This window comes from Struthio camelus, chromosome 1, assembly GCF_040807025.1.
Source record: "Struthio camelus isolate bStrCam1 chromosome 1, bStrCam1.hap1, whole genome shotgun sequence".
Classification (NCBI taxonomy): domain Eukaryota; kingdom Metazoa; phylum Chordata; class Aves; order Struthioniformes; family Struthionidae; genus Struthio; species Struthio camelus.
The window spans coordinates 11,606,628-11,634,129 of record NC_090942.1 but is presented as its reverse complement, the minus strand read 5'-3'; the positions used below and the strand labels follow the sequence as shown (position 1 = coordinate 11,634,129).

Sequence of the window (27,502 nt, the reverse complement as noted above, 5' to 3'; positions counted from 1 at the left end):
GCAGAACTTCATTTGTCGGATAAGAAAGTACAACTGTGTGACAAAATCAGAGCTTATGTATTAACCAGCGTCTGTAGAAATAGCTCCAAATTATCACTCAGCAGCTACCAATTGGTGAAACTTTATTAGTGTTGACCCCCATATGTAAGAAGGGAAAATAAAACTTTGTGCTGGATGTCATCTTTAATTACCAACACCTTTTGATCTGCTTTATACATGTAAACCCTTTGCTTCTGCACCTAATGTAACTAACGTCTATTGTACTGATTACCAAATCAGTTTTTTTCTTTTTAATATAGGCAAAATTTGAAGTTCTAGTAAAATCGGGTCCTATAGGTTCCCCCCTTGCAATGACTCAAGCCAGTTATAATTCTAGCTACACAAACAGGTATGAGAATGACACATGTGTGATATGGTAAAATTTTCCTCCTATAGCTCATTTGTCTTAGAGGTAGATGAAAAAAGAACTTCCATTACCTTGAAAATATCACTATTGATAGCGGGAACACGATGCCAACTGATATGTCTGTATCTTATTTGCTTTTTTATTGCTGTATCACCTTGTAAATGCAAGTCAGATTTGCCATCCCCCGTTTGTCTTTGACTTCTTTTACAAAGTGTCAGCTATAATCCTTCTAATGGATTTTTCTGCTTCTATTTAAATCACCATACATTTTTTCCACATTGAATATAGTGTCATTTTCTATCAATAACTCTCAGCTCACAAGGTCCCTATTACATTTCTAGTCTTTTTTGGGCTCACAACTGTTAAAATTTAGTGCTCACTAAATATTTTCTTCAAATTATGTTCTTTTTCAAGATGTTGGTGAAATAAGACCAAACACTAAAAAGTACTGCTAAGATAGTTGAGTGACTTGATGTCTCTCTTCACAGGATTAAAAGTGGATAATTAAGTAAATAAGAAATAGCCATATGGGTGTGCTTGTATGTGTATAAAACCCATGAGTCACTTAGACAGGGCTATCTTGTGTTTGATCTCATATTTAAAAATGAAACACTGCTTTGGACTCAAGCTGTGAAATGATATGTAATTTAAGGAAAAGAAGCAGCATGTTAAATCTCTAGCTAATCTATAAAGAATCTAGAATTTAAATTACTGACAACAAGCAGAGGACAATACATCTGATTTACTGTTCCTTGGGTAACTAATAGAGACAAAGAACTGCAACGCAAATTGGAGATTTTAATTGTTACTTGATTTGGCAAAGGGCTGGTACATTCAAGAGAGTTTTCTTTTTCTCATTGTCTCTTCTGGAGTTGAGTAGAATGACAGACCAGCTGGAAAAATGAGTCAGCAAGTCAAATTAAACTAGCCAATTTGAGTAAAAACATACTCTGTGTTAACCTTTTCTGCGATAAGACTCAAAGTCAGCCAAGGGACTGAGATGAATCTGCCTATACTTCTTCCTTATAGAGAACTCTCCAAAGATGAGTGTCACCATTTTATGGCTATCATTAAAAATAGAAATATATACCACTAGGCAAAAAAAAGAACTTACTGAGTCAAAAATTGATATCATCGAATCATGCAACCTCCATTTTTATGATGACACAAAGAAATCATACAGCAGAAGATGATCGATTTCAGGATATTTTAATCAGACCACTATAACTGAAGGCAAAGACCCAGAGATGATCTCTTTTACTATAGACCAGGAGAAGCTGCGATAAAGAGGGATAATTCAGTAATTGCAGCATGATCTAAAAATCCTACGCACTAAGAATTGCCAATAAGAAGCACCAAATACAGAGTTTCATCCAAATTCTGATCCATACTCTTTTGTGCTGAAGTGCTAGAGTCAGGACTTCAAAGGAAACAGTCCCAAGCCATTTGGGTTATAGCTGTTAAAGTAAAGCGGCTTTGTTTTATTACTAAGGACAGCGGTAAGAGAGATAAAAGTTCTGTGTTTAACAGCAGGCGTAAGAGTCACAGTGACATGCTAGAGGAAACTTTTAGGGTCCGTTAGGCTATGTTTAGACAGTAAATAAAATGGGACAGAATCCCTCCTTTCTCAGCCCCGGAGGGCAAGTGGCACAGCATGGCTCACTTCTCCACAGCTAAATTATCTTGCCATCCTCCCTACTCGTCTCACCCCTGGCACTGTGTGGTCTCACATATAACTTCTCCTGGGAACAGCTCACACTACCCCCAAACTGAACCAAGACCACGTTCAGAAGAGCTGACGGCCACGGGCAAGGACCCTACCATCGAGTCTGCTACCAATTACATGATATGGAGAACCGCGGCTGCTTCTTGAGCCTGCAGCCTCTTCAGCTTGGTAGCATGGACACGGCTGTGTGAGCCACTCCTAAGACATGATGATTCAAAGGTTTCTTGTGAAGAACTGAAGAGGGTTCACACTTTTCAAAATGACTTTGACAGCAGTGCCTCTAACCTTCTCAATTAGAGTTTAATACTAAGACAAAAGGTATCTGAGTTGACGTTTATCAGCTTGAGCAAATTTATAACTCCAATTGCTCTGAATACCAGGCTCAAAGAAATTTAGCTTTTAACTAGGATGTAGGACACTTAGGTTTTTCTCCATGTTTCTAGGACTGCTTATGCATTTTGCACTTAACAAAAACTGAGCAAAATACAGAGATAATGTTAGAGCACGATAGAAAACCAATTCAGCTGCTAAGGTTCTAAAGTTTTAAAGGTCTGTGAGCAACACATAACTCAAAATATGGAACAAAATTTTATGTCAAGTTAGGAAAATTCAAGATGAGGGCAGGCATTGAGCGTGCCACTCTTTAGTGGCACAATACAACGAAGTAAATGTACCGAAATTTATTTTGGGTACTGAAGCCAATATCACGGTCTGCCTCTTGTTTTGGGTACTTTCCTAAAATATGTATAGGCTTGGGGCAAAAAGAACATGTGAAACAGAATAAGATTGCAGCTCTCAAATGATAATATTTAGATGTAACAGCAAATTGAAGGCTGGACATCTTTGAATTTATAGGCATAAAGAAAGTATGAAGGTATTTGATAAAACATCAGCTCAAGTGTTTTCATAATTGACCCTTAAGCTCAGATTCAGTAGGGCATTTAACCATGCAAGTAATCCCCTTGGAATCAAAGGAAAATTGCTTTAACTGAAACATGTGTTTAAAGATCACTGGAGTAGGTCCTTGAAGCTTCTTTTCTAGCCATTTATCCACAATGAATTATTCCTCCCAGACTTTCTACATGTACTAGCAGTTTTCTCTGTCATTAATATCTCCCATTCAGTATGATTTAACCTCAAACTTCAAGCTCCACTGCCAACTTATGAATTCATAGTCTAATTATAGTCTATGTAATTATAGTCTAATATAGACAAGAAATAATGGCACTCTAAAAATCAGTTCACGTTACAGTCTGATGTTAACTCTAGCTTAAAAAAAAAAAAGAAAAAGAAAAAAGAAAAGGAAAGAAAGAAAGCTTGTTACATGGCTGGAGATTATCGGAGAATCTGAGATCCTCACCTGCCTTGGATATGACCCTACATTATACTGCTAATATGGGTCCAAAAACTTTCGATGGTCCTAATAGGTTGGAATCATACATCCAAGAACAACGATGTGTGGTGTAGTTATATACAATTGCTGCACAAAAGGAACTGAAGATTATACCTGAAGTGCATGGAACATATGCACACAGTGAAAGCTATGTTCTCTGAAGAAGTCTCTGAAGTGAATCCTATTCATTTCTGAAATGAGTTTTGAGAACTGCGATATATTTTAGAAATGAAAAACAAAAAAATTTCGTCTAGCTTTTTTGTTGCCTTGCAGTGAAAAAATATGTGCACGAAAATGGGGATATTTTCCAGTATAAAGGCTGAAAATATCATTACAGTGTAACAAACTGAGCAATTTCACAATTAACACTCTTTCACAGAAGTAAAAAAAAAAGTTTCTGTTAGGCAGACATCTTACTACATCTTATTAGCGCCACCTCGTGGAACTGCAGCTACTCATTGCTGCCGCACAAAAGAGCTAGCATACAATGCCTCTCCTTGCTCTCCTGTGACCTTACTTAGGTAGGGCTAAAAGTATGAGAGTGAACGCCTGCTGACACATATTAATCTACCTCTGTTGAATTGTCTATTATTAAATTGATAACCCATTGATGTGAGTTTCTTTGAAGTCCTTACCCAGTTTGGACTTGGCCTTTGATGAGTCAAAAGTATCAAAGAAGCAAAAGTGAATTAGCCAATTCTGTAGGCCGATGATAACTTAATGTAGACATATTATATGACAATAAGGGTGCTTTGCCCTCTGTATGCACTGTCTCCCTATATGAGCTGAAATTTTTAATTTCACAATTTTCCAGATGTAGGTATAAATCAGCTCTGTTCTATTATATGTTATCAATCACAAGAACAGGGGAAAGGAAGAGAAAAGGTCCGCTTTCAGAAACAACGCTAGGGTCTTGCAACGAAGGGCCTGAAGTTTTAGAGTCAATTTGGCTATGTCTACACTACCAAAAAATCGTGTCTGAAGAGCAACCGTGACAGCACAGCCCACATACAGACAAGCTAAACTACTGCGTCTTCCTTCTCCCACTTTCCTTGCTGCCTCCTGGGAACAGTCCCAGCAGCTCGCCTGGGACTGTGCCATTTAGCATAGGCGGGAAAAACCTGCCAGGGAACAAGCTACCAGGTAAACAGATAAATGACTGCAGGACAGTGTCCAGGCCCATGCCATGGCTATCTACTTTACCAGGATAGATGATGCCTTAAGATATTTACACTAACAGATGATGTCTCCAGTAGAGCATAATGAAGTGGCTTTATGTTTAGCACATCCTGGTGAGAGACAGAGATGGATTTTATCTAGGAGATCCCTAAATGTCCCTAAAGTAGTCTTCTGCATTCTTATCCCTCCTTCCAATGAAGAAATTATAGCATCCGCTTCTTAGCAGTTCAACGATGAATGCTTTAATTCGGCTTCCTGGGTTCTATTTGCTCACTTGAATTGTTTAAGGAAAAACTTCTTGACTGTGAGGGTGACAGAGCCCTGGACCAGGTTGCCCAGAGAGGTTGTGGAGTCTCCTTCCCTGGAGATATTCAAAACCCTCCTGGACACGATCATGGGCAACGTGCTCTAGAGGACCCTGCTTGAGCAGGGGGGTTAGACTAGATGATCTCCAGAGGTCCCTTCCAACCTCGGCCATTCTGTGATTCTGCTTCCTTCCTTGGTTATGTTAATAATAAAATTTCTTTGTAGAAATTAATAACAAATAAATTCCTCCTTTCCCTAAGCTAATTCTCCCTGGCACTCAGGATTTCTCATTCTCCCCAAAGAAAGAAAGTTGGCAGTTGCTTGTAAATTTAGTGGCCCATGTCGGGAACAAAGGGGTTGATAATGTAAATTGATTTGTGCTCCACCCCTTCCCCTCCATATGCTCTTCACTTAAAAGTTTTTTTTCAGTCCATAATAGGATGACTAGGGTGCCCAACGAGCCCCACAGCCTGCTTTAAAGTCTCCTAACCAAAAGTTATATGCCAAGCTGGGGATCCTAATACGGGTGAAGTAGGCTTTGTCAATCCTCTATGTTCTGGATTAAAGGCGTGAGCCATCTTAGGTTTTTCTTTAGTAGCCAAATCAATATTTAGAGGCAGGCAACCAATTGGAAATGACCAGATTAATTACATAGATATTTACTGTTCATACTGTGGTACTATGTCTTCTCTTTTTGGGGCCTTAAAAGCCCAGGGGAATAAAAATTGCAAATACCAGCTAAGGATTTAAAGGAATTATATTCAATTCTATTGAATATATTCTGTCTTTAAAAGGTGAATGTTTCAAGCACTAATTTTCATCAGGTACTCTACAAAGACTCGTTTTTTTACTCACGCAAATATTCTCTCTTTGCAAATAGTGTCCTAAGCCCTTTGCATCGTCACTTTCTGCTTTCTACTCTCATTACTCCATTTCTGACAGTGTGGAAAACATTGACTGAAACTAAATGGTTCAAAATGCCAAAAAAGTCATATTAGAAGGGGAAAAAGGATAGGGGAAAGGGAAGGGCCATCGGAAACTCTCATTTCCCAGCAGAACTCTTTTACAGGAAATTTTCCTCTCTGGAATTATCAGTTACACAAAGTTCAAGTCTAATTTTACAATGGACCGATCTACACAGAATAACAGAAATATGACTTTAAGGAACATGAAAAATAATGAGGAATTCTAAGGAAAACAACTTAATGACCTTGAGAAGAGCTTTTCCAACTAAATAGGTGAAGGTACTTTTTCCCTTGTTCACATCCCACTTCCTGGAGATTGCCCGGGGAACAGAACAGCATCATAAGACGACCTCAAGAGAGGGAGATTTAAGGATGAAATAGCTTCAAGTTCAGTTGTCTTTGCTTTTTTAGGGAAAATGACTGTAATTATTGTGTAGCATGGGCAACTTGCCACTGCCTCATCGGGCTGTGCTCAGCACAGTCCGACCTTGTCTCTGCAGCTGAAACACGGCTAGTGGCACAGCTCAGCACTGCGGATGCCTGCTGTCAACACCTAGCAAATCTCCTCGTGGAGCTGAGGGGTCAAGTCCTATGCGGGACCATGTATTACAGATTCTCCTTTGCAATTAGCAATTAATGCAATCACTGTGCATGTGAGCTCATTGCACTTCTTACGAGACTGCAACTGAACGCTCAGGATTCTCTAAGATTGTCTATACATACGTTATGTATGTATAAATTTATAGATACCATCTAGCTATGCATGGTTTAAAGATAATGAAAAAAAGCTGTGTGACCTTGTTTATCATTACGCTTCTTACACAGGAAGTTACTATAGAAAACTTCTGTGCTTTGCAGTCTCATTATTAGTCCTCTAAGAAGACTTTTAATCCATACTGACCAAAGAACCTGAAGTGCATCCTGAAAAATATTTTGTTGTGATATTTCTACCTTTATTTTTAATATATCTTTTTAACAAGAAAGAATTTGGCTTATTTACTAACGATTTTAGGAAAATAAATATGAACTTCTTTCCCAGCGCTCTGTGTTGCAATCTTAGGTGGTAGAGGCTATTTTATTAAAAAAAAAAAAAAAATCCTCTAAGACAATAGGAGACTACAAAAGCACAGAATCCTACCTAAACTTCTGAAAACACTGAATACTTCATCCTGAATTCGACACAAGGCTAACGAGTATGACTTCAACTAAAATTACCAACTTCAAACACAGGTTGAACATAGAAACAGAGGACATGAGATACGTAATAGACTAATGACTCTATGAGTGTATATATTGGCTGCTTCTGTTAAGGAAAATATTCAGTTTTTGAATTTTTTTCTCTGTCCTTTTTCAGGAACAAAAACAAGATCTATAAAAATGTTTGTGAAAAACTCAATAATTAAAATTAAAACAATTAAATATTAAATTATAATGAATTATCATTAAATAATAATTTAATTAATTATGATAATTTAATTGTAACTAAATTATAATTAAATATATATTACATAATTACAATAATTAAAATAAGCACAGACTTGAGTATCTTTTTCTATAACCATGTGACTACAAGATTGCAAGACCAGTACCTCAATCTTCTATTAAACTTGTTCCATTCTGTATAGTCTATTTTTTGTATAGCTGAAAAATTAAAGATTGTGACTGGATGGTCACAATCCCCTGGAATATGAAAGTAAAGACATCTATAAAAGTCGGTTTTAGCTTTTTGGGGATTTTGAATTTGAGATATTCATATTCCAAGTAGGCTAGAGTATTTTCTCTTTGTTTCTCACCAGAATACTTATCCCTTACCCGAGAAGTGACTTTTTTCTTGGTCAACACTGAAATACAGTGTCAAAACACTGTATTTGACAAAAGCAGTGTTCAACAACAACAACAAAAACACAGAAAAATTTGGAAAAGTTGGCCATATATCCTCAGTGCTTTTCAGTATTCTATGTGTATGTGCTGAAAAGTTAGTAATATCACTGAAAAAACATTCTTTCCAAATAGCACCACCTTTCTGCTGACATTTCTAACCTGTATGAGTGAACACATTTTTCATTTGCTGAAGTATATATCGTTATTTATTGAACACTGATGGACAATGTATTACTTCATCAGTGAGAGGAAAGAAGGGTAAATCAGAAACCGAACAACTCTTTGCACTAATATCCGAGTAGTAAGACCTCCATACACTGTTGAATGTGTAGACGCTGGCCTGCGGTTAAGAGTGAAAACCAGAAGTTGAATCACGATGCAGTACCAACATTTTTTAAGTATTAAATCAAAGAAAAAGTTTTGCAACTCTTTTTTTAATTTTACTTTCTTGTAGTGCTGTTCCAGTTCTCTCTCTCCTTTTTTGACTTTATTTTATTTCTTAAACTAAGTATGTATTTGTGTTGTCTTTACTTCAATCATGTTGAAGTTAAAAACTATTCTTTTCCTCAGTTTTTCCCCCCGTTTACTTAAAACATCCCATACACTTCTGATATTAGTCTATTTTCTTCCACTACTTTGCTTCAAGTTAGTTTTTTTTCATAATACATTCCATGATCTGGTAGTTCATAACAAAGACTTCCTAAATTACATATAATAATTCTTATTCTCAGTAAGATTTCTCCAACAGTGCTCCTCCACCTCAGGTACTGATGTGCTCTCCGTCTTATAAAAAGCAACTCTTTCTTACAAGCTCTGAAGCAATCTGTAATAGTTCACACTTAATCTGCCCAGGGCTTCCACTTGTTTAAGTGAACTCTACTGTACATCCACACTTACATTATTTCGTTTCCAATTTCATATCTCTTTCCTACGCCCCACTTCCTGAACATATAAACACATCTTTCTTGTTCTCTGGATGGAATGTAACTTTGTGTCTTGAAATTTTCATTTCCTTCTGAACCTGTCACCTGCTTACGCTGCTACCTATATGCATCTTGTGCTACCATCTGCCTCAGCTGCACCATGACCCTCTGGCTTCCTACAGAGATTCCCACTCTGTAACTGCTTCCTTTGAGCTCTAGTACAAAGTCCCCTCCATATTTCTGTCTGTTTTTTCCCCAGTACACTGGCAACTCTTCTCATTCAAATATGTCCTACTCTACCTTCAAAAAGAGAGCTAATGCTCAACACCTGTCTATCAGTTTGTTCCTTCAGCCTTTAGAAACTTAGATATTTATCAAGTTTTACTGTCTAATAGAGAGTTCTCTTTTTTTTTTAATACATCATATTCAGTTGTACTAGGTTGGTATTATACATGACCTCATCTATCGATTGGACAAATTCTATATTTTCTTCCTATAAATTTGCATGTTTACGTCAATGGTGTAAGATCGCTACCTAATACTTTCTAATACTCAAGACTATCAATCTACTTAGAATCATCATTATATAACGGGCAGATTTAAAGAAAAGGCTATTTTAATCAACACACTCATACTCATTTTTTTTCTTGTGCCTAGTTTTGCTTCACTACCTAGAGAAAACATTTCTTAACTTTTAAATATTCTCCACTTTTATGTTTTTAATGAATGGTATTTCTGAGCCTCTCCTATATGGCCTTTATAGCAAAATAACTCATATCTTCTTTGTCTACCGCTGCAATCATTAAAATCTCTTCTTTGACATTTACATATGACACTTCCTTCAATAAACTACAGAAGTATATAAAAGCAAGGATCCAATGGTGCAGTTTTATTTAGATAGATTCATGCTGATAAAACAATACGATGAGAATTTCTTAATATCTTGGAACGTGTTAGGAACAATTTCTTGCTCTAGGAGATGGCAAAAGCTGATAGATTTGTTTTTGAATTCTAAGGAAGAATTATCTGAAAATCTGGAAGGAAAAAAAGCTAATGTAGGGAAAAAAGCAAGAAATGTTTTTTGTTTTGAGGAAAGAAAGGCGTGACAGTAGTAAAATAAGGATAAGTTCTCAAAACAATAGACTCCAGCAAACTCAGAGAACTAGCAATGTGGGTCTCTTGGGAGGATAATCTAAAGAATAAAGGATTCAAAGAAGGCTAGTAATCATAAAGAGGAATACATTAAATACACAAGACAAAAATTGCTTAATGCAATGTAAGATGAAAAACTTTAGAAAAAGAAATCAAATGCGTAAACCGAAATTGAAGGATACCTATAAAAAGCTGCAGTATGGGGAAAAAAATCAGAGCAAAGCCAAAAGCAAATATGGCTCAATAATACGATTCAATGTTCAAAAAAGGCGAATTATATTCTACGATGCATTTACCCAAGTTCTACATGGAAAAAAAAATCACAGAAAATAGTCTATTCTGTTGATACCCTTCAAGTTTCATCTGTAATTGTTCCAGAGCACGTTTTAGGAAAGGTATAGATAACATAACTTTATATACAATGGAAGAGGGTAAAAAGAACGAAAGGAATTTAAGTTGTATTTTATGAGAGCCTGAAAGAAAGGAGTTTGTTCAGTTGAAAAAACAAAGCCTGGGAAGGAGAACAAGGATGACAACATAAGAATGATCTCTTAAAATGTGGGAGGAAATTATGACAATAATTAATTGTTCTCTGTGACCACTGTTAACAAGAAAAAAAGAAAAAAAAAACCAAATAAACAAAACTATAAGCTAATTTTTCCATAAGGATTTTTAGAGAAAAACTTTCTGAACAGATAGATGGTGAAACAGGAAACATAAATACCCAAGAAATCTGTGGAATTGCATACTTTAAAGAACGGGTTATGTAAACATCATCAAGCATGGCCCAGGTATTAAATTGCTCTTAATCATTGCAGAAAGTCCTAGTCTCATTTTTTAATTATAGAAGAATACAATTAGCTCCCACTGCATTTCACTGCAATTATAAATTCACAAGAATGAGCCCACAGTTAGTATGTGGGAAGACTGACACTGAGCTCCAACCTGTCTTCTGAGCTCCAACCTCAACCAGCTCTGCCATATGGAGCATTTTGTTTGTATAAATAAGTACAATACAGTTTGACCCTGTTTTAATTCCCCCAAAAACATAATTTACTTTCTATATTAAGTGGTATCCTATTCCTGTTGCCTTGATTAATCAGTTTATGCTACCTGCAGTACTGACCTGCATGTGAGACCTTGAATCAATCATCATTAATGTAGTGGCTTGGAACTGAAGACCAACAAAAATGAAAGTCTCAAATAGCCCCCTCCATGCCAAATTTGAATGAAATAAGATGTCCCTTGGGTTTTCTGGGACAGGTGTGTATGATTCTAGTAAGACTGATAAGATTATTTTTCAACAGAACTATATTAAAATTTGTATTAGGCTTCTGCAGTTCTCAGCACCACCATGTGGATTTTATCTTGCACATGGTACCCCGTATGGGCTCACGCAGACAAAGAAACAGCAGCATAAACAGAAATTCGGTATCAACACATGGCACCCTGTGGACACAGGTGTGAAAAGGCTCTTGGGCACGCCAATCTTCTCCCCAGAATAATTGCTCAGCTGCCCCTCTGCACTAGTTGCCATGCTTCCTTGCTCTGCGACGTCCAGCTTGGCCGCATGTACAGAATAGCAGGAGGCACTTGTCAGTGGAAGGGAAAAATGGGTGAAAAGGGGCCAAGAAATATAATGAATGTAAGTCTCTTATTCCAGCCTTTAAGAAATAATTTACAAGAGATGATATGGTCTAAAGGTAAAGAGGTCAGCCAGAAGACAGTTTGCGAAAGGCTGTGTCAGACTGGTCTAACCCGACGGAGTTGCCATGGCTCAGGCATGTGATGGAGGTGTATCTTGGGAGAAGACTGCTAAAAGGACTACCTATAACCATTTTTGGAAAAAAAAAAAAAAAAGTATCATAAAAATCACCGAACTCCGAGCTCCCATTGGGGAAGAGGATTTCACACACTGAGAGGTAACTGTAGTTCAAAATTTAGGTTTATGGGAAAAAAACGTGCACCTAATGTCATGTCTGAAAAAAATTGTTTTTGACCTCAAACAGTTTAGTGTTCTGCAGCTGGACTATTACTAAAGTATTTCTAGATAATGAGTACCACAGGAGGAAGACTACTGATATGGAATATTTAAACTCAAATTTAATGACATTAGTCTCTTTCAGGAACCCCGATTTGTAACAGTGGATATACTACAAATCCTTCATTAAGTAAGTGGTGTTAACAAAGAGAGACAAATTAGATAATTTGCCTTAAGAGTAAGATATGTCTGCAGTGAGTCCTCTACTAACACAGTTTTCACTTTTATTTCAGGGGGGAAAAAAAGAAAAGAAAAAAAGAAATGACTGTAAAATCTGATTACTGACCCAAGTTTCACTCAGAAAGTTTTAGCTTTTCCAGTTCTGAGTACCAAAGCAGATACAATAAATCAAAATAACATCTGGAAGAAGACATACTTTTAAGACAGAAGTGATTATGGAATGAAAACCCTCCAGTCTGACTGAAGCGAGAATTATAGAAAACAAGCAGAATAAAATAATGGCGGTAATGGGCACGCTGCAAAAAGCTAGTTTTGGCCGTAGTAATTATATTTGCCCTGTTTTTTTTTCTCTCTAGCTCTTCAGAATAAAAGGAAGATGCTACTAAAAATATGATGCTTTTTTTTTTTGTTTTTAAATAGGCCTTCTCCTTCACTGAGGAGAGAAAGGCACTTTAGCCTGACAAGTGCTGCTATTGTCCATCAGATGAAAATAAACTGGTTCTATTTTCAGAAGACTATCTGCAATTGGAGGGGAAACAATTCTGAGTTATCTCCCTCTGCAGTTACGGTACCTACCTAGCTGGTTTTTCATCTACAAAGGCAGATTTCTGTCAGAAGAATTTTCTCTAATGACCTAACAGTGAAAGGGCTGATCCGGATATCGGTGCTGCCAAGCTGCCCGATGCTAATGCAAAGCAGTAACACAACAAGTGCAGCTAGCAAGCTGGCGATTTCTCTTGCATAAGAGATCCTGTACCATCACTACATTACAACTCACTGCACAGGGTGACTGATCAGCAGAAATGAGGAATGTCTGGTTGTCCAAAGACCACAGAAAGCTAATGAAAAGTAGAGAAGCCCAGAGAACAATCTAATGTCTAGAAAGCTTAAAAATTAGCTTAAAATCTTTGCTATGATAGCTAGTAAACTACGTACATGTCATTCAGACATAAACCAGAATTTTGCTCACTTCAACCCTTAATTTCAATACTTTATCTTATATCCTCTGTAGCAAGTCTGTCGCACACAGAAATGCAAGCACTGTTGGAGCACACTTGGACAGTTGTTAAGCTCTAATAACAGTTGCTATTACTGTTGAGAAAGATGGTGTTTCTATGTTCAGCTCTGTAAGTAAGTGCAGAAAGTGACATTTATTCAGACCACACCCGTCAGAGTCCCATGGCTACCCCAAGTGGAAATGTTATGGGCTTTTTTAATAGTCGTTTGTAGTCAGGACAAAAGCTTTCAGGCTTCTCCAGAATGATTCATGTGTTGTTGCCTAGGTTAACACACAAAAGCACAACTATTGTGTGTTAAGCTGACTTGCAGTTATGCAAAAAAGGATGCAGACCATTCAGCCCAGTGGTTCCCTCCTTGGGTAACAACAGCAGAACGAATTTCTTTCAGAAGAAAGTTTTGCAAGTGCTTTCTCATATCTTGTTCTTCTGATCCGCTGATTCTGTCCCACTTTGGAAAAGGTCATTACCAGGCATAACAGTTTCCAAGGGGAGTTTTAACAAGTTTCACCCAGGACCTGTACCTCTGTAACAGTTCTGTACCCACTACATACAAATATTTTTAGTGGGACAGATTACACTGTTAGAAAATGAGGTTGCATTAACCATGACAGATAATTCTGTGCAAACGAGATGTGTGATCTGCCCTAGGGTTCTCCACCTACTTGAAATCAATCCGTTTGGCCCTCAGCAACCTCTGTCTCAACAGAAAACTTTCAAACAACTTGAAGCGCATGAAGGATGTTTAAGGTCTTTTCCTATTCATACGCGTTGAGCAACTCTCCAGCACACATATTTCAGGGTGCACAATATGCCCCAAAGAGTCACAGCTGGTTTTCTATTTTTAACCTGAGTTCAAAATTCTCAGGATGGGAACGCCTACCATGCCTACATTTCAACTAAATTTATATTACTATCTTCAGCGAAGCCATCTGTAGCATGAGTGCAAATAAAATGAAAATTTACCACCCTCAGTCTTGAGATTAACCATGTGTATGGTATTTCGCACATTTAGTGCAAGAACCCCAAATGCCACCATAGAGGTAAATATGCCAGTCTTTAAATATCATGCACGACATATACTTACAATCTGTGACAATAAAATCTGGCTTTATTAAGGGGAAAAGGCATGCAAAGGTGAGACACTGTTGGGACTTGCAGCTTCAAACAGATGAAAAACTAGAAATGTTCCTCCTCAAAATATTGTTATACCAGTTTTATAAAAAATCTCTGCATTCACAGTTTAAGTGATTCGTAGAGGCAGAAAACCACTTTAAATATATCTGTATGGCAGCTTATGTGATGAGAGGAAACTCACTAATTTAACAGGACAATTTTCCTGCCTCTATATTCTAGGCTATTCTGTTAGCTTTTAAAAATTGTTCATTGTATTCTTTCACTTCTCAACTTGAAGATTGCACTAAGGGCACTGTAAACAATGCACTAAGGGCACTGTAAACAAATGTAACTAAGTCACGTTGTCTGACTGGACAACATTTATCTAATCCTCGTGCATGCCAATGAATTACAAAGTAACTGACAGGAACAACATATTTTGAGAGCTGAAGCAATTTTACTCTGGCGAGTTGAAAACAAGGATTAATAGATTTGAATGGATGGTCTTCACTCGGAACCAGAAGGAAAAAAACATAAATTTATGACACAGTGTATCTAAGATGGGAAGTGACTGCCTGTGACATAGTACAATAATAAAGATTCATCTTTCATATACTGTATGCAAAGCACAGGGCAAAGTGATCAAATGCAGACGAGGCAAGAAGAGAGATCAACTGATACATATTGATGCTGTGAAGTGCTGCAACTGTAAAACACAGGAAACTCTTCTTAATACCTTACTCATGGTGAATAACACCACTACAAATAATTATAATATTAGCCCTCTCACAGTCAATAGAATACTTGTGGAATACGGTAAAACTAAACTGCAATAAAGACACCAGAATCTAGATCCCCATATCTTTATATTTTTAACACTTCATGTATGAAAGCATCCTACTATGCAATCTAAGAGGGTAACATTACAGTCTGTGACTACTACGTTACAAAATTAAAAGTATATATTTATTTTTAGTGTTAGAATATGTCTGTCAATTATGTCATTATTACGCTCCACTGGATTAAATTAAGTTACACAGGGAGGGGCAAACAAGAAAGCACACATTTCATCATTGTAGAACCAAGTGTAGTCTTAACAGGGAGACAAACGTTCACTCACCTATGTTGTATTAGTCTTATTTTCAAAAATACTAGAATGTTGTAAAAGATTGCCAGGAAGGTTATTATTATTATTTATAAAGCTTAATTTACTAATATTAAATGCTGGTTTACTCTCATTAGAGATTTTCCTTTAAAAAAAAACAAACTTTAATTTTATTTTGCTACCACAAATTCTCCTTCAACAGCAGAAGAATTTTTACTGATGGAAAACTGTAAAGTTTATTCAAGGAGAAAGTCAATGGTTCTTAAAAATGCCTTAAACCTGCCAAAAACTTTCTTACTATTCCTTGTATTTCCAAAGTCACCTTGGGAAAAAGTAATAAGGGAAGGCATCAAGCAACCTAGTACTTTATTAGACAAGGAACAAAAATGTAGATGCCTATTGAGATTTGTATTTTAGATATATATAGCTTAATCAAGTGCAGGAAGATTTCCATTACACCTAAGTATAGAAGACAATACACTTAAATAAACAGAAATCCAAACAGTGACCACTATCACCCACACATTTGCTGAATACAGTAAAAAGCCTAAACCTTCATTTGGTAGAAGTAACAGGAAAGCAAAAGTGTGTTATGGAATAACAGCATACATAAAAGCAACCCAATTCTCGGCAGTGCAAATTTACAGTATTATAGGACAAAATAATCAGGATAAATTAATAAATTCTAAGTTCATCATACTTCCCAGAATAATTGATTGTCAGGCACAATGCTAGTAAGACTACTGATGTGTTTCTCTTATGACTGGATATTTTACTATGCTTTCCTCCTAACATAGAGAATTAAATGGAAAATAATAAGAAATGAATCATACATCTTCCCCCTTATGCATAGCATTCCTCTAGCTCATGGCACTCATTTTAACATAATAAAAGCTACCAAGTCCAATTCTGAAGAGGAATCTCTGCATATATTTTCTGAATATAGCCATGTGTGTCATACGGTGAGTTGCCATGTTTTCAGGTCTTCTTTCTAATTAATTGTCAGTTTAAAAAATACTTTCAGCTCAGACCCCGCCACATCGTTCTACCTGAAACACTACTATAGAGCAGACACAAAGGGACTGTCCAAGGTCACAGAGTGAGTCACTAGTGGGGCTGGAAATTGTGCCTTGCATTCCTTGTTCCCCTTTCAAAGGGATTAATCTAAGTATATGAAGATTTCCAATGAACTACTTCCACTGCTTTATATATAAGCACCCATGGCAACTGCTTTAGCGCTTTGGTGAATTGTGACCTAACTTCTAGCTGCTTTTGTGAAAAAAGGACAGCTATATGCACAACCCCAAACACCAGGAAAGGTAAAAGCTCATTTTTAATAAGAAGCCAGGTCATATTCAAGTTTCCTTTAAAAAGTGATAAATCTTCTAAGCATATTTACCTACACTGAAATGTAGTAGGTGACAATTTGCAGACCTGTAGTTTATGTCACATACAGACAAACAAACACACGCACCCTGCGTTTATGCACTTGTATATCTGTAAGTATGCAAAAGTCAGATTGGAAGTCTGATTAAATTCAAAAATTAAAACAAAAGCAGCACAACTAATAATCCAATCTAATTTTAACATGACAAATCCAGAGATTCTTGTGTGAAAACCATAATTCTGGTTGAACTGCAGAACAAAATCAGTAATAGGAAGCCTTCCCAGTCCTAGCTAAGATGTTCAAAGATATAATTAACCTTACAGGCAAAGGTATGGGATTTTTTTTCTAGTCTACATAAATTCAGCTTCAGATTATAACCTTGAGATCAGGTTTTTCTTTGCCTGATGAACTACAAAAACACCTAGAAAGTATTCATAGTGAGGAGGCACGTGTGTGCGCGATGTGTGTGTGTGTGTGTGTGTGTGTACACGTATCTACACACACACAATCCCCACACGTGTATACATACACACATACATACACACACACACACCCTGCAAACAAACACACACACACATATATAGTCATTTAACTGCCTGTGTTCCCTATTTTTGATTGATAACGCAAGGATAATAATGGTCTAACCCTTTGTGGCTCACAGTGTGCTTTTATACCACTCGGCACCAATGAGCCACAAAGTACAAAATATTAAATATTTTTTATTTTATTTTCAGAGAAATGTTACAGATTGAGAAAGCTTTAAGTGGCCTAAGGTTCAATGCTAATATGTTCTATAAGGTACTTTATACACACACCAAAAAGTTTTTACTTCTAGGCTTAAACACTCTTGTTTGTGCTGTCGTATTTTTTTTTAATAACATCTTTCACATATCACTTACTTTTTTGTCTTCATTATATTTGTGGAAAATTTCTTGTGCTCTTTCTTCACCACCATCCGTGAACAACATAATAATCTTATTGCAGTTAGCTCTAGAGACACTGTGCTGTAGGAGATACAAAAAGAAACATTTCAGGCGATAAGAAACAACAAGGGGTATATTTGATGACTTTCACATCAACCTGCTTACGACTTTAACATTACAGGTAAAATTTCAGCCTGCTTAGGGCCAATGACAAAACTTCCAAAGTCTAATAAGATTTGACCCAGTAACCCTTCCTCAAGACAGTTCTTCCAATTCTATATTTTGCTTTCATGTCACTGAGATGTTCCTGTTGTTTGCTCTTGACCCCTACAACACTGAACGAAAATCCAAGTCAAATAACAACAAACAAAATGGTTTTCCATTTCTTGAGAGTTGAAGACGACACATTTTAGATCTTGCCCAATGCAGGGGACTGGCCATCTAGTCTGTGCCACCTCCACCAACACGTGGAGCGGTCGGCTGGCTCCTACCCATAGCAGCACCCACCAGTCGTTCCCCAACACGTGCTCTGCGGCAGTGAGGGAGGGTCTCCCAATGCTTTTATCTTCCCTTTTCCATACTAATTATCCCTGTGAAAATTTGGGAACAATGATGCTCTAATGAACTAATAAATATTCATATGCAATTGCTCCACTCTTTTCTGTGGGACTGTTACTCACAGAACATATTGAACTTAGAAGTATTTCTGTGTTCACTGTTTTTCTCAATATTCCTTAAAATGAGCACAATCTTCCTGTTCTGTGATTCCTTCCTGTGTGTGTGGTTTTGGGTTTTTATTTTTTCCCCTATGTAAGTGTCGTGCTTGCAAAGTATCTAATTCTCTCTTGCTTTTCGAAAGAGTCTTTATCATCAGATAAAGTATAAATGACTAACTTTCAGTTGGGTGGTCTGGTGAGATGATCCTACCCCCCTTAGTTACTTTTCATCCAATTCTCTGATTTGATTCCTTGGTCTTCAGTCATCAGAAAAGATTACAGAGCTAAAGCCAGGCCCTCAAACACTACCTGATATGTTTAATAGTAGCAGCTCTCAGCAGATTATATAACAAATGAACTTTTTTTGCAATATCTATATTTAAGAGATACTTTATACTTTGTTTTGGTAGTTCAGTATTAACTGAATATTTATTTAATCACTTGAAAAAATAAATCCAAAGATCTTCTTACATGAAATAACAAATAAAAAAGCTTGAAATCAATACACTCCCTCCAATCGCATCAGCACTCTAAATGTGTTTCATTTAGAAATAAATAATTTATGAGCACTTTTTGCTCGTGAAATATAACCTACAATATACTGCCTTGGGCTGCAGTGTTTTTGATATTAAAAAAGTAATAAAAGTAGAGCTGGATACTTCATAAAGTCACCTACACTTCTAGTGACTTAATATATAGGCCAAAATAAAATCAAGAAGGACACAAAGGTGATGACATAGAAAGGATCAGAGCCTTCTTGTCTTACAGTAACTTTCTTATGGATTTTAAAAGGATAGCTATTATAAACAAAATTTAAATTAGATCTAGTCTTCATTTCAATGGATTAAACTAGGATCTTTCCAGTGGTTTATTCAGCACTTGCTTAGCTAGCAACCGAAGAATGCAGTGTTTTCTTATGTACACCGCCTAGAACTTACAGCTTGGCTTTTACTTACATTGTATTGTTTAGATGTCAAAGTGAGGTCATGAAAAAAATTCAATGATTTTAGAATCTAAACAGTATTACAGTTCTGAAGATCAATAAAGCAAATTTGCATGATGTTCCCCTATCCAAAAAGCTTTGCATCTTGGTGACAGAACCTATTACAGGTATTTTATACACACACACACACACACACACACACACACACACACATTCTCTATAAGGTCATACCCTTAAGAATGATCCTTTATAACAGTTTTTTTTTTTCCTCCACTTCCCTAATGATGGAGAAATACCAGCTGAGGCCTTGAATAGAAGAGATTTTGCAAAATCTCATGCTGTAATTCCATCCTATTTCCAAAGAGTTTGCTCCACCAGTCCAATGGATGTCTCTGCCCTCCCAGAAACACCTAGCAGAAGAGACCATATGCCTATACATCAGCTTCCCAGTACACAATCTCCAAACTGGCTTATTAGCTTAAACCACAAAAGAATACAAGTTGGAACTAAGACTAAGTTCTTGCTTTATCTCTCTCTCGCACTTGGTAAGAGCCATCTCTCCTTTTGTTTTTTTGATTTTGCTTTGTTTTGTTTTTAAAGCAAGCAAGACATTATGCATTTTATGCTGCGCATAAAACTGCTTTGTTTTTATGCAAGTTCCAGACCCTTTAAATTTACTCTGAGCAGCAGGTCAGGACTATACTTCATGACATGAGATTTTAAGAATTCATTTGTCAGTGTGAGTTTCACACCACTGAGGAAGGTAAAGGTAGAGCAAGGCAAAAATCAACTATGTGATTTCAGAAAAGATCACAGAATCACAGAATGGTTGAGGTTGGAAGGGACCTCTGGAGATCATCTAGTCCACCCACCCTGCTCAAGCAGGGACCTCTAGAGCATTTTGCCCAGGATCGCATCCAGACAGGCTTCGAATATCTCCAGGGAAGGAGACTCCACTACCTCTCTGGGCAACCTGGTCCAATGCTCTGTCACCCTCACAGCAAAAAAAGTGTTTCCTCATGTTCAGATGGAACTTCCTGTGGTTCAGTTTGTGCCCGTTGCCTTGCGTCCTGTCACTGGGCACCATGGAGAAGAGACTGGTCTCGTCCTCTCGACACCCCCTCCCTTCAGATACTTGTACACGTTGATGAGATCCCCTCTCAGTCTTCTCTTCTCCAGGCTGAACAGGCCCAGCTCTCGCAGCCTTTCATCACAGGAGAGATGCTCCAGTCCCCTCATCATCTTGGTAGCCCTCTGCTGGACTCTCTCCAGGAGTGCCATGTCTCTCTTGTACTGGGGAGCCCAGAACTGGACACAGTGCTCCAGGGGAGGCCTCCCCAGGGCTGGGTAGACGGGCAGGATCACCTCCCTCCACCTGCTGGCAACACTCTGCCTAATGCACCCCAGGATCCCATTGGCCTTCTTGGCCACAAGGGCACACTGCTGCCTCATGCTTAACTTGCTGTTCACCAGGACGACTCCCAGGCCCTTCTCTGCAGAGCTGCTTTCCAGCACATCAGCCCCCAGCCTGTCCTGCTGCAGGGGGCTCTTCCTGCCTAGGTGCAGGACCCTGCACTTGCCTTTGCTGAACTTCAGGAGGTTCCTCTCCGCCCAACTCTCCAGCCTGGCCAGGTCCCTCTGAATGGCAGCACAGCCTTCAGATGTGTCAGCCACTCCCCCCAGTTTAGTATCATCAGCAAACTTGCTGAGGGTGCACTCTGTGCCTTCCTCCAGGTCATCGATGAATACATTGAACAAGACTGGACCCAGGACTGACCCCTGGGGGACACCACTAGCTAAAGGCCTCCAACTAGACTCTGCGTCACTGACCACAACCCTCTGAGCTCGGCCATCCAGCCAGTTCTCAATCCACCTCACTGTCCTCTCATCCAGCCCACACTCCCTGAGTTTACCTACGAGGATGTGATGGGAGACAGATGATCTCCGGATCTTTATGGGATAGGGAAAATCCCTCCCGAATCACTGAAGCTAGAATAATATTACTTGCAAAGACATACTGAGTTAATATATCAATAAACAATGGAAAAAATCTAAAAATTATGGAATCCAGATTATCAACATCTACTTGAATTAGTATGCTGAAAAAGGTGAAGTATGCATTTCCATGTACCAACATATCAGGCAGCAAGTTTCTTACGGCACAAAGAAGATACTTCTTTAATATTGAGGAAAATTGTTTGAAATAGCTGTCAACCAGATGCAATACCCCATAATTATAATGAAAATTTGAGTGATTAAAAAAAATCCCATATCCATGGACCTTAAAGCAATTGGACTGTTTCAACTCGTGAATACAAAACTGGAAACTATCTATATACATACTTTTCATTGTCCATTTAAGCCTTCATTATCTCATCGTATTACATGATATTGTCACCAGTGTGGGGCTGACTCTGTCACCAATCCTTTACTTTTCCTGGTGAATGGGTTTCCCGGTATCTGGACAGGGTGACTGCAATTCCACAACCCAGTGCCATCTCTTAATTTCCCCTGATAGACACAACCATGGTGTCCAGGCACAACCCACAGGCTAGCGGGGACTCTGCGGGACTAAGCACACCTCCATTTTCAGTATGGGGAGATGCAGTCCTCCCACAGGGCTCACCTCCAAGCTCACCTCAGGATTTCTCAGCGCTGCCTGCACACAGAGTATATATTGGGACTGCACCTAATGCAAAATGGTATGGCAATCAGTTTTAAACCTTGTGAGGAACCAACTGTGCCTGGTAAAATTTCTTGCGTCTTCCTTGTTCCTTCTGCACAAGGTGGAAACGAATGCCAAAAAAGGGGAAACGTAGCCTTAAAAAGTCAGCTTGTACAATCCTGTTTGCAGTTTCTTTTAATCATCAGCAGAGGGCATGCAATCATTTCCCCACCAAACCCCTCTGCTAGTCAAAAGATCAATCTAGTGAGAAAATGTTTTGAAAATGTTATATTTTCTTTTCCTCCATCAAAATTTCCCTAGATTAGAAAATTTTCAACCATCTCTATGCCCAGGCTGCATATAGAATGGCAGGAAAGATGCCAGAATCTGGTAGGTTAGGGGAGAAAGGTAAAGATGCCTCCTCTGAGAGACATTACTGAAATGAAAAGAAGAAATAAAAAATGCATACACATCATATCTATTAAGCTAGCTCCTTACCTTCTATTAATTGGCATAACTTTATTTACACTAAGCTGAAGATCCAATATGCAATCTTTATGAAGGTAAAATGTAGAAATATTTTTAAACATACACATAAACTATTCCAAAAATGACTAACAAAACCTCAACATCTGTAGTGTGTAGGACACATTATTACTAACCAGAAAGCTAGTACTAGGATACCAACTAGAAAGTGCAATATAATTAAAACACGGAGACAATGTATTTGATTTTTGATGAAACTAATCATTTTATGGTATGAAAGGAAGAAAAGAATTAGAATAATCTCAGCTGCCCAATATCACTCTATTAACTAGCAATTGCTTGCCCTTCTCTCTCCTGTTTAAGCCATGGTCTCTTCATGAAATATGAAATTAAGTATAAAATTATAGATTAACTGAACATTGGAGAACATTAGGAACATTAGGAGATTACTGAACATTAGGAGATACTAGAACTGAAATAGCAATTAACGTAACAGCTTTCTGTTTAACAGCTACCAGTAAATCAGCCACTACCACGGCTTTGTGACAACTGAGAATCACAGGTAAAATGAAAAACTAGCTGAATGAATGAAGCAGAAACAGTACAGCACAGTGAAAAACAAATTTATTCCCAAATCCTGGCAACCTATCAGGCTGCTGGGGGGTATGAAAGGAAAAAGCATGGTGTTGGGATATATTTACTTGCTAAATAAAGGCATTGTACTGTTTGTCACTCGGTTGATTATCACTCCTGAGGAGGAGGAGCACGCAGTGGCCATCTGGCCATTAGAGTTCGACCACTGCGCTTTACAGCAGGGAGAGACAACTTTCATACTTACGTTTAGCAGCTGTTCGAAAGCATAGCTAAAGCCTTTTTTATAATCAGTAATTCCTTTAGCAGAGATTTTATAGACTGCTTCTTTCAGCTTCTTCTTGTTCCTCACATTAGCTTGGACAAGATGATTAAAGCAACTCACGTTCTGAGCATTATTGTTAAACTGCAAAATAAACAGAAAAAAACATTAAAGTCAGTCATGTATAATTCATTTATTTTCTTTTCTATGTACCGAGTTTCTAGAGACCCAGGTCTCATCCATGAGATAAAGAGCCTGACACCTGGATAATGATTTGCACTGCACTCAGGATGCTCAGTCCTTTACTCTTTGTTGCAAAACAAAAAACTCCACAATAAAACAGTGGACAATCTCCCACAAATTTTGTTCCAAGCTTTTATGGAATTGAGAAATACAGAGTTAAGGGAAATAAAGCAAATATGAGGGAAAATGTTTATTTATTTATTTTTTTAATAGTGAAAAACACGTTGGTTAAATTAGCAGGAGACTTCCATATCGTGTGTATTAGTCTATCCATAAGCCTGCTATTTTACAAACCGGGTTATTATGTCTCTCCCTGATTAAGGGTCTTTAGTGAAAACAAATGTAAGTGCAATTTCTTTATACTGCCAGCCTGGAGAAAAACCTTAAAATAACATAAAAATCAGGCCTTGCAGGTTTAAGTCTCAACACTGCTAATAAGTTCAGCTACACTGCATATAAGAAGGCAAACAAGCTCAGAGATTTGAGTAACTGTTCAGACTAGCACTCTGCTATGATCTTCTACTAACTTTATGCATAATAATAATAAATAACAAAAAAATAAAAATTATATTCATATTATATTTTTAAAATACACAGAATATATTTGAATTAAACTGTATCACAGAAAAATAATTTGATGCTGCAATCTTATGCTATACTTGTGGTCAAAAATAGTTCGACCGAAAGTAAGTCACCAATATTAATTTCGTTATCAGGCAATGTTGATTAATAAAGATGCTAAAGAAAATAAGACTTCTAAAGAAAAAAGCACCAAGAACCGTATGCATGGAAAGCATAAGCTATTCAATGTGTAACAGGTCAGGAAACACAAATATCCATTTATAAAGGACAGAAGGCAGAGAGGTATCACGCGAACCTAATCACTGATACATGGTGCAGCACAAAGGTACTACTTCAGATTTGCTGCATAAATGTACTACACTAAATCAACTTTATAATTATTCAAGTACCCAGAATTGTTTGTAATACCGAATAATCTCATTTGTCTCCTGTCTAGGAGTATTTTTACATAAGTTACTATACGATTTTCCAGATGCCTGACTTCAGAGTTGGAGGCTTGATCAGCAGATTTAATTGCTTAGTCTGCAACTGAGGGTCAACAGGACATGTGTTTAAAGGACAAGTGCCAGACAGTGAAAAATCAGCACCAAGGCAGCTATGTTCTTCAGCCCCCACTTAACAGATTCTTTTCAACCTCCACAGGCAATACTGGAAACCTAATTTCTACTTGGGATGGAAAATTGATGTTTCTAGCCAAGTTTTATTTCTTATTGCCATCGCAAAACTAAGCTTAATATTCCGGTACTCAGCTGGGATAGGCAAGCCCTTTTGTCAGGCTGCTTTCTTTTGACACATTCAAGTGTTTTATCCAGGGACCTTCTAACACAACACAGATAAACACTTCAGGGAATGTTTCATTTCCTCACCTGACCGTCACAAGAAGTAACCTGAAAAATGAAACACCCTTGCCTGATCTCTCACTCTCACAGGCTTTACGCTGCTGGCTATACGGTTGTCCAATGTAACCGGAGAGGTGGAGAATACCCTCCGGATGGTAATGAAGAAATGAGCGTGTTTATGCGTTCGTACGAATTAGGCAAGTGAAACTATAATAAAAAGTGACCAGGTTGCAAAATCAAGAATGCAGGTGCCAGAGTTACATTTGACTGTGCTTGCTAAAATTAGCTTTTTATAATTTCAAATATGATATGAAACTTCTATTATATGATCAAATGCTATTTGTGTCTTTCAGCACATCATAGCATAAATGAGGCTCACTTAGTAAATGGTTGGTAAATATTGCTTTATCTTCACTATAGACCGCTACCTATTAAAAACCTTGGAAGAAACATAATTTCATTTTATACACATTACAGAGTTTATAGTTTCTGTAACACATAACCAAGAATGCAATGCAACAAAGAATAGAGTGATGCAACTACAAAACTATCCATTGATCTTTTAGTATAGTGTCACCATAAATAACATTAGTATGAAACTTAAGACGGTATACATGGATTGGCCAACAGGAAGGTACAAATCACATGCAAGTCATGCCCAAGGCAAGAAGAATCATCCAACAAGGTCTAAACAGTGTTAGAAATAACATGTATTGTAAAAAAAAAAACAGTTTGTGCCTTAGGAGAAAAAAAAAATTACAAAAACTTGCCTAGTCATTTGCCTTCAAAGAAAGAGTTGGATCTGAAATCGTCATGAGTGACGTGGAAATTCAGGATGTTTCCCAGTTTTGCACTTTCTTACACGGCTATGCTTATCTTGTTGCTTGCCCCATGCCTGGCACAAACGTTTGGCCATGGCACGTCCCAGTCCTGATGCCCTGAGTCCCCTTCCGCAAAGAGATGTATTCTTCCAAACACTTATTCCACTGCAAAACAGCAGCATCTGTAGCTGCTTTTGACAGTGTTTAGTAGGGCCAAATCTCCACTCTACCTTATGGTAAGATCAGAATGCATTGACTTCGTGACAGCAGGAGTCCACACACCCCAGCTAGAAAATACACATCAGCTCAGTGATTAACACAAGCAATGTGGGCAATCTCTGAAAACAGATTTAACTACAGCAAGGCTGAGAAGTTCCCAGGATGAGCCCAATCCCACTTCGTTATACAGTTTTATGCTAATATGACACAACAGATTTCACTGAAGTTCTGTCACTGTAAATTAGGTGCAAGAATTAAATTTGTTAATTTTTTTTTTTTTTAACTTTTTAATACAGAATCATTCCCCCTTCTTCTTTTCTTTGTGATTTCTGACATGGCCTGAACCCAATGTTACAGAATCATAGAATCACAGAATGACCAAGGTTGGAAGGGACCTCTGGAGATATCTAGTCCAACTCCCCTGCTCAAGTAGGGTCACCTACAGCAAGACTGGAAAGCCAGAGGAGGTTTAAACTTTGAGAGGATATTTCAGGTTTTGAGGAAGAAAGCCTTCTAGAGGTTGTATAATAGGTAGCTTGGAGAAACTTACAGCAGAGGGAGGCTTGATAAAAAGAAGTAGCTTCTCCTTATACCTCCAGTATAAATATCAAGTACTTATAAGCACCACCAGCAAGACTTTCCAAAACAAGAGTAAAACTTTCCAAAACTGAGAGTAAAAAGGGCATTTTTGCATTTCTTCTTTGTAACTTTGTCCTTCTAAAATAGAACTTTGAATGTTTTGGCTACTTCTGACAATGCCAGACTTGCTTTTCTCATCTGAGACACTGTGGGCCTTTTTAACACTGACTGTAGCAACGTAGCAATAGTACCATGTTTTGTTGTATTTAATTAGTCACAGTTTAAAATCCAGAAAACTGTCTTTTTATATTTAGGGTTTAGTGACATTCCACCTAATTCTCAATAAATCAAGCAAATAAAATCAATTAATGTACAGAAACAGGTATATATGCACACTTCAGTTTTAATCAGTAGGAGTATTTTATCTTTTTTTTAAATCACTGACTCATCTTTAAGAAAATAAAAATAGCAAGGTGAAACAAACATGCAGAGAAAATAAAGCTGATAGCTAGAAGGCGTAAATAGAAAATAATACTGAGATATAACTGAGGGGGATTAACAAATAAACAGTAATTGTTTTCTCATATTATATCTGCTTTTGTGGCAATAAGGATACCTAAAGCTACTTTTCCTATTATTTTTGTCCTTACGTCAAGGCAGTGTAAAGCATTTTAAGGTACTTCACACTACCCGATTTCAGTGTAAGCGTTTTTAAGAAGAAAGTACAGGCCTATAGAGAGAACTGCTACCAGTAGCAAACATTGACTTACCTTGTAGCTGTAGGACACAACAAACAGCATAAAAGAATGTAGAAATTGATAATATCAAGCCATCTTTAATTATGCATTATAATTCAT

General features: G+C 37.5%; 1 protein-coding gene across 3 annotated transcripts in view; it reads right to left on the bottom strand.

The window, feature by feature from the left end:
• The window catches only part of CACNA2D1 (calcium voltage-gated channel auxiliary subunit alpha2delta 1), a 424,104-nt gene that overhangs the window by 62,811 nt on the left and 333,791 nt on the right, over positions 1 to 27,502 (bottom strand). For all 3 annotated transcript variants that reach the window (XM_068922316.1, XM_068922406.1, XM_068922480.1), the window contains exons 11-12: positions 23,348 to 23,506; positions 17,676 to 17,780 (exon numbers count right to left, since the gene is read on the bottom strand). In XM_068922316.1, coding sequence (XP_068778417.1) covers positions 17,676 to 17,780; positions 23,348 to 23,506 — 264 coding nt within the window. The remainder of the gene's footprint in view (positions 1 to 17,675; positions 17,781 to 23,347; positions 23,507 to 27,502) is intronic.